General features: G+C 43.2%; 1 protein-coding gene across 5 annotated transcripts in view; it reads right to left on the reverse strand.

Moving 5' to 3' along the window:
* The window catches only part of ANO5 (anoctamin 5), a 94885-nt gene extending 86534 nt beyond the window's left edge, over nucleotides 1-8351 (reverse strand). For all 5 annotated transcript variants that reach the window (XR_013361889.1, XM_077866203.1, XM_077866200.1 and 2 more), the window contains exon 1: nucleotides 8166-8351. Coding sequence is in view for 4 of the 5 variants with exons in the window: in XM_077866203.1 (XP_077722329.1) it covers nucleotides 8166-8205 (40 nt within the window). In the remaining variant the exon portion in view is untranslated. The remainder of the gene's footprint in view (nucleotides 1-8165) is intronic.
* Nucleotides 8352-8730: the final 379 nt, after the last annotated feature.

An 8730-nucleotide genomic window follows, 5' to 3' on the forward strand; every position in this document is an offset into this window, starting at 1 on the left:
TTTTAACCAGATTTTTTTATTGTTGAGTTTTAGGAGTTCTCTATATATTCTGAATCAGATATAAGATTTGGAAACATTTTCTCCCATTCTGTGGCTTGCCTTTTTACTGTTTATAGTGTCTTTTGATGCACATTTAAAAAAAATTCATGAGGTCATTTTGTCTATTTTTCTTTTCTCGCATGTGTATTTGGTGTTGTAGCCAAGAAACCACTGACAAATCCAACACCATAAAACTGTTGTTCTGTTTCTTTCTAACAGGTTGATAGTTTTAGGTCTTACATATAGGTTTGATCCATTTTGAGTTAATTTTTGTATACGGTGGTAAGGGTCCAATTTCATTATTTTTGCATGTGGGTATCCAAATTTAGCAGCACCATCTGTTGAAAAGACTGTCGTTCCCCCCATTGAATGGCCCTGGCACCCTTGTAAATAAGTCACTTGACCATATATGTGACAGTTTATTTCTGGGCTTTCTCTTCATGCTCGCTTCGGCAGCACATATACTAAAATCTGGGCTTTCTCTTCTATTCCATTGGTCTGTGTCTGTCTTCATGCCAGTACTGCACTGTTTTGATTACTATAGCTTTGCAGTAAGTTTGGAAATCAAGAAGTGTGGGTCTTCCACCTTTATCTTCCTGTTTTAAAATTGTCTATTCAGCATCCCTTGAGAGTTCATATGAATTTTAGGATGGGTTTTTCTATTTCTGCAAAAAACATCATTGGAATTTTGGCAGGGACTGCACTAAATCTATAGATTGCTTTGGGTAGTAATTGACATCTTAACAATATCAGATCTTCCAATCTATGAACATGGGGTATGTTTGCATTTATTTATGTTTTTCAAATATTTTTAAGCAGTGTTTTATAGCTTTATTTATATATAATCTTTGGTTAGTTCTTAAATATCTAATTCTTTTTTTAAGTTTTCATTTTAATTCCAGAGAGTTAGCATATAGTGTTATATTAGTTTCAGGTGCACAATACGATAATTCAACAGTTCCATACATCACCCAGTGCTCAGCACTACAGGCGCACCCCTGGATTAAAGGCCTAAATGTCAGACTTTAAACCATAAAAATCCTGGAAGAGAACACAGGTAGTGTATTTTCTGCTTTGAAAACCTTAGCAATCTTTTTATAAATATGTCTCTTATTCTATAAATAGAATTGTTTTTCTCAATCACCTTTTCAGATTGCTCATTGTTAGTTTACAAAATTGCAACTGGTTTTGGTGTAGTGACTTTATAATCCACTTTTATTAATGTGTGTATAGGTTCTAACAGGTTTTTTTGTGGACTTTTTAGGGTTTTCTACATATAAGATCATATCATCATGTGTGAATAGAGATAATTTTAATTCTTCTCTTCCAGTGTGGATGCCTTTTATTTCTTTTTCTTGCCTAAATGGTAGAGCTAGAACTTCCATTCCTATTTTTAATAGGAGGGGTAAAATTGGGTATCCTTGGTAAATAATAATAGAGAGATTTCACATTAAAAAAAAGCTCTTTGAGGTTCCTAACAATTATTTAAAGCATAAAGAGGTCCTGAGATCAAAAAGTTGGAGAAATGCTATCTATAAACTCAAAAGAAATAGAGGCATTATGGGAATGTACAATAATGTTCAAAAGCATCTCAAATATCCAGAAATAGTAAAACGGATAAATACAATATGTGTCATTATGACCAATAATATATATGTAATAATACCACTTATTGTATTTAGTTAACAAAATTGAATGAATTTCAATTACATGCAGAAAGATAAATCTACAAAGACTATTATTTAGCAAAAAGGGGGGCAGAAACTTTAATATTTCATTTATATATAGTTAACTATGCAAAACCTAAATATGCTACTTAGGGATGAATACTTAAAGGCAGATATTGTGACAATTCTCCTTGGGTCTCTCACATTTCTGAATATCTTGCAAGCGAGACACTGATTACCCTTCGCTCTGGATTATCTTTTTAAGGATCTTGGTTCAGTGAACACCCTTGGACAATACAGCATCTCCTTCTGTAGCAAAACGCAGGTTGCTCACAGTCTGAGACTATTGCAGTAGTGACTCCCTCCAGAGCAAAGAGAAGGCATAATTACTGACCAATACAAAAGACTCAAATTCCTTAACTTGGGATTGCTCTCCTGTATTGCAACCCACCAGATCTGCAGGAATTTTTGGAGCCTCTTTGTGTCAATATTGGGCAACCTGGGCCCAGGAAACAGGCACAAAAGGCTGCCATTTTGGCTGCTGTTCATGCTGGGAGTAATAACTGTCCTTTGTCTCTGATCCATGTGTCTTATGTCTTCTACCAGCATCTATGAAACTGTAATGGGATATTCTGTTAGCTTCCAACTACAGTAAAACCTCAGATCTTTGACAGTTTTGATACTGGATTATTACTACAACATTGATAATAATGTGATAGTGGCTAACATTTTTTGAAGTTTCCAGTTCTGTAGAGGAAGCGGTCAAAAACTTGAGATAAACGCTATGATGGAGCAGGGCGGGGGAGTAGTTTAATTATGAGAAAACCAGGAAATGTCTCTGAGGCAGTTATAGATAGATAGATAGATAGATAGATAGATAGATAGATAGATAGATCTGAACATTGAAGGCATTCAACCCCTGTGAGAACATATAAAGGCCGTTAAGGCAGGAGCTGAGGTCAAGAATCAGATGCTTAACTGACTGAGCCACACAGGCCCCCACAAAAAAGCTCTCAAGTCATATTTACATTTACATTGCATAAAAAGCACTGGTCCTTCAGTGAAGAATGGGTTCAAAGGAAGCCCCAGAATGGAGCAAAGAGACAAACTAGGAGTTGCTACAGTGAAGCACCAAGGAGGCATGGCTGTCTGGACCACAGTGGGGGGCAGTGTGTGTGAAGCCATGTCAATGGATTAGACACTTGCATCAACATTTGAACAAACTGCTGTCAAATTTCAGATGTGCAAGTTTAGGAACAAAGATTGAGGACTCTCCTAGGCTTGGGCAATTTGAGAAGATTCTATTTAACAAAATGGGTAAGATTATCAGTGGTGGGCAAATACAGGAGAGGCTGACATTGGCTGCCCACAAATACCCTTTCTCCTCCTTCCTCTTTACTAACCAAACCCTGATCATTGGGTGAAGCAATGTGCTCCAGCAAAAACAAAAAGAAACCAAAGAACCTATTTCCCAGCCTTCCTTGCAACTTAAGAATATGCGTACATTGAAAGTTCTCAAGTATCATATAAATGGCATTAATGTCTTAATAGGTTTGTGCAAGCATTAAGTGAGATAATTTATGTAAAGTGCTTCGTGCAGCCATTGACACAGAAGTCAATGAGTGTTAGTTATTTTTTGTTGATAACTGTTATTATTTTGAGGATATATTCTATTATTGATTTTCAAAACTTAAATTCTTTGAGGTAATTTTGAGAGTGTCAGATTAAAGATGAAAGAATTTCTATTGTATTCAGATCTTTTTGTTGCAGGGTCCGCTATTAAAAAGTTCATAGTTGCGATAAGCAAAGTATGAAAACTAAACAAACTGTGGCTATAGCTGTATCACTTAACTTTTCCAAGTGCAGGCTTCCTCAAGACTAAATATACAAGTAAAAATTCATTGAAAAATATAAAACATGGTCCAGTACTTTCATCAAAGGGCTCTACCCATGAACACGGTCTAGATGTGCTGCTCAAAACTGCACAATGTGGAGACCATCTCCCATTAGATTTTCCAATGAGGAAAAAAAAAAAAACAATATAGTAAAAAAACTCTTCTAATAACTCTTCTAATAAGCATATAAGGAACAGGATTCCAAGGAATACACATTCTGTCTCTCCCTGTATGGTACCTGAATGCTGACTTTGGGCAGGCTTTTATTTTCTTGAGAACAAACACAGTCATTGTGCAGAACTGTTCCAAGTACAGAAGGAAGAGGTGCGGGCCTTAAGCTAGGATTATAAAGTACTTTAGAATTCTGTTTTTAAGAAGAGAGAGTTGAAAAATTGTAAGCACAAACTCTTCCTTCCCCTAAGGAATTCTGCTGCATTTAACATAAAACAACTCTTAGAGAAAAAAAAAAAAAAAAGTTTCAAATTGCTAGCAGAGCTGAATGCAATGTATTTATCAGAGAGTGTGGAGAAGGGACAATACAGTCCCTCCAGGTTATGTCTTACTTCCACTAATACTCTCTTCCCCTTTTCCCTTTCAACTTGCTGCTTCCCTTCCTTAAAACCAAAACCATCTTCTTCCTTGCTGGTTTTTCATGCTGGATCCGTCCTGACGTGGTCCTGTCAGCACTGGCCTGCAACCTCCTAATCTGTCCCCTGCCTTAGCCTCCTCCTCGGTCCCACACCACCCGGAATGGAGCCCTCTCTGGGTAGGCCCAGCCCAACTATATCACCCCTCCGGAGGGGGCAAGCCCCGTGACAGCCAGATGTGACACATTTTGTAAACTGTACCCTTTTCTGAAAAGCAGAAAGATTAAGGGAAAAACAAAAAACAACAAAAACAAAACAAAACAAAAAACAACCAAAAAACAGGTGTATTTCTTCACACACTGCTCACCAGAGCTCTCTCTCTCTCTGACAACGCACATGCCAGAGACACAGACTGTCACACTCACAAAGTATGAGGTTGGCATAACTACACACAATCACCAACCCTCTGTCGGAACAGAAAGGTAGCTGAGGCAGGATGTGAAGCCAACAACTCTAAATCGGCTTCGTGTCATTCCTCTGGCATCCTCCAAAATCAATGGAAATAATTAGACTCTTCCTATGGGCTAGAAACCAGAGACAGGAAGGGTTTAATAGTAAAAGCTACGGAGAATCATAAAATATGAGGGAAAGTAAAGGCAGCCCAAAGACTGAGCTTTGAGTTTTCTCTGAAAGCACGTTGCTAAGAATACACACTTCAACACACCCTGAGCCCAAAATAGCCCTTGCATTTAACCAAATGATCTTCTCAGTTTACACCCCTTCCAGCAGCATAAGATAAAATGCACGCAATCAAATATTCACATTCCTAAAGAAAGTTTGGTTTGGTTCAACACAATGCTTCACGCAGCTGGAAAGATTCAAGCAACTTGACATTCAACTTTAAAAGTGCCTTTCCCAGTGTTAAGCCCTAAGGCGGTCTTTTTGCCATGCTGAATGCGTCATAAATCAACTAAAAAGTGGATATTTCAAATCACAGCTTCCTTACAATGTCAACCAGTTGATAGTTCGATGTCAGCAACACTGACATTTTACCAGCAGTACTTGCTTACATAACTATTTAAACGTTGTTACACTAGGGTGTCCGGGTAGTACAGTCGGTTAAGTGACCAACTCTTGGTTTTGGCTCAGGTCATGAGCTCAGGGTTCTGAGATGGAGCCCGGCTTCAGGGTCCAGGCTCAGTGCAGAGTCTGCTTGAGATCCTCTCTCCCTCTGCGCCTCCCACTCGTGCTTTCTCCCTCTCTCAAAAATAAATAAAAGTGTAAATATATATATATACATCTATATATTGTTATACTTTGTCTTTACTAGTCACTTAAAAGGCTATTAGGTAGTAGGAGAACAGCTAAGTGGAGAAGACTGATTGCTTATGTGTTCAGTTTTGAAGAAACTAAACTGAGAAATGTTAACACATCCTAGAAATACCTCATTAAGTATTATGTCTAAAAGGTAAAATGCTAGCATTCTCTCTCTAGGAAGAAAAATCTTATCACATGTAAATCAATCATTTAACTTTCTCCTATTTACCCTTCAAAGGTGATTTAGAAAATACATAACATACAAGATCCAGGCTTGCCTGTATCGAATTTACTCGAAGAAATCTGTTTACATTTAAAACACAAAAACGTAAGTCATTCCTAAAAACTGATGCTGTGGAACCCAGTCATTTTCAGCCTCTTCAACACACACTTTGGTTTTTATAACTGTGAGGTTAAACTCCAGGAAGAAACCTATATTGAGACTATTTAGAGTGGCTTCCAGAAACCACTGGGTTGTTGATGTTAAAAATACATCCTCATTTTAACGCACTTTTCATTCAACTCCAGTAATAACACAGGTCTCGGTAGTGGGCAGTAAAACCAACACAGTAAAATAACTGACATAATGAAAAATACTTAGAAAGCTGAGAGTGATCTGAGTGGCCAGGACCACCCCTGCTCCTTGGGCCTTGCTATCACCAATGCCCTAATCCTCTGCTGCTTGGATGCTGGATCCATGAACAAAACGGGAAACAGGAACGCGGGCTGGATGCACCTAAGCTGCGGTATGACCTCGTGGCAGAAGTAATGCTAATTTGAGGATACATTCTAGTAAACAAAATTATCCTGAGGCTACATTAGATTATATTTCTAACATCTGAAAGAGAATAATGGTCAATCTCTGTCATGCCATAGTGACAGATTTTTTTTCTTCACTATGCACAGAAGGTTACATACTTCCCATTTTTCCCTCTTCTCTTCCTTCAAAAAAAAATAGATTTTTGTGCCTTTTCATAGGTTTACTTCAGAAGGACTGACGATAAAGACTTCCTGTATGTTTCAAGTGAAACAAATATCTACTAAGACGTTTGGATTACTGAAATTACAACTGGAAGTAATTCTCAGCAAAGTGGCAAACCATTAAGTACAGAAAGGGACTTTCGATTTTAGACATCTAAAACTCATTTCACTGTGCATAGTGAACCGACAATCATTTTCATCAACAAACTTATTACATCATGTAGCAGAGCCATTAGTCAAAGCTTAAGGTCTTCGATAGTTTTATTCCTTCTACCTTAAATCGTTTTTTGATTTAAAGAAAGGGCGATGGCCTAAATGACACGCCATCGAGAACAGGGTCACAGAATGGGAGAAAATAGTTGCAGATAATACACACAGAATATACAAAGAACTCTTATAATGCAATAATAAAGACAAATAATTTAATTTTTAAAATGAGCAAAGGGCTTAAGTAGGCATTTCACCAAAGAAGATAGATGAATGGCCGATAAGCAGTGGGAAGATACTCAACTGGGGGAAGTCATTGTGAAAATGCAAATCAAAACCGCACAGATACCACTTCACAACCACTAGATGGCTATGAATAAGACAAAAACAAATGTCAGGATGTGGAGACATTGCAACCTTTACATATTGTTAGTTGGAATACAAAATGGAAAACGGGCAGTTTTTCAAAATGTTCAATATGAAGCTACTATATGGTCAAATAATTCCTCTCGTGCGTATGTACCCAAGAAGAATAAAAACGTGTGTTCACGCAAAAACTTGTACATGAATCCCAGGCCAGCATTATTTGTGGTGGCAAAAAAAAAAAAAAAAGTAACCACCCAAATGTCCACCAAATTGACTGGATAAAATATGGTATATCTATAACGATGGAGTATTAGGTGGCAATAAAAAGGAAGGACCTAAGTTAGAACGTGGATGAACTTTAGACACGGTGCGGTAAGAGAGGAATGCTGGTTACGGTAGCCCACCTACTGCAGGGCTGTGCTGACGGAGCGTCCGGAACAGGCACATCTGGAGAGTAAATAGATGAGCAATTGCCCAGGGCTAAGGGGAGCGAATGGGGGATGGGGAGTGACTACTAAGGTTTCTACTCGGGGTGATGGAAACGTTCTAAAATTACACTTCGGTGGTGATTGCAAAACTCTGGAAGTGCACTGAAGAGCCCCGAGTTGCACCCTTGCGGCGGGCGGCGGGCGGCGTCTACGCTGCAGCCCAGCCAAGCCCCGGAGGAAGGGAGGCGGACGCCGCGTGCAGCGCCTGTCTCGGGCCCTCGGAGAGCTGGGAGGAGACCCAGAGGCCTGACCGCTCGCCCAAGCAGCCTGTTTCGTGGTTAGATCCGACGCCAAACCAGACCCGAAACGCGAGTGTCCGAGAGTCCGCAGACGGTCCCGGACACAGACGTGCATCCCGAGGCGCAGGTGTGCGCACAGGTGGGCGCCCCGCAGGCCCCCGCGAGCTGCGCGGCGACCGCCCCTGCAGGCGCCCCAGGGCTCAAGCCGGGGGCCGCGGGCTCTCGGGGCTGCGGGGGGCGCACGGCTCGGGGCCCAACCCCCACACCCGGCCCGGGGACCCGAGCCCCGGCGCCCCCTCCCTCCGCCGCCCCCGCCGGCCGCGCGCCCCGGCCCGGGCCGCCAACGTCCCCGGGTCCCGCGCGCCCCGCCCGCGCCTACCTTCCTCCTGCACCATCTCCAGCACGTCCGGGTCGCCCATCTTGGCCAGCTCGTTGATGACACTGACCGACGCCTGGCAGCCGGGCCACTGCGACTGGCGGCGGGGCCAGGCCAGGAAGCTCAAGCGCAGGGCCGGACGCCCGCTCTGCTGCGCCGCGCCCCCGCCCGCCCTGCTCTCGGCCCGCCCCGCCGCGCGCACCCCCGCGCCCCTCCCCGCCGCGCCCCCCTCCTCCGCGGGCCCCTCCTCCGCGCCCCCCTCCTCCGCGCCCCCCTCCTCCGCGCCCCCCGGCGCCGCCCGCAGCAGCCCGCCGGGCTTCCTCTCCGGCCGGTACTTCCCGCCGCCCGGCTCCCGGGCCCTGCGCCGCAGCCTCCTCCCCCGGTAGCGGGGCCGGGAGCCCTCCCAGTACCGCTCCCGGACCTCCGCCGGCTCCGCTCCCCGCCCCCGCCCCCGCCCCCGCCCGCCCCCGGGGCACGCCCCCCCCGCCCCCTCCTCCCCCTCCTCCCCCTCCTCCCCCTCCCCCGGCCCTACGGTCTCCCCGGGGCCCGCCCCCTCCTCCCCCGGGCC

The sequence above is a fragment of the Canis aureus genome, chromosome 23 (assembly GCF_053574225.1).
Source record: "Canis aureus isolate CA01 chromosome 23, VMU_Caureus_v.1.0, whole genome shotgun sequence".
Taxonomy (NCBI): Eukaryota; Metazoa; Chordata; class Mammalia; order Carnivora; family Canidae; genus Canis; species Canis aureus.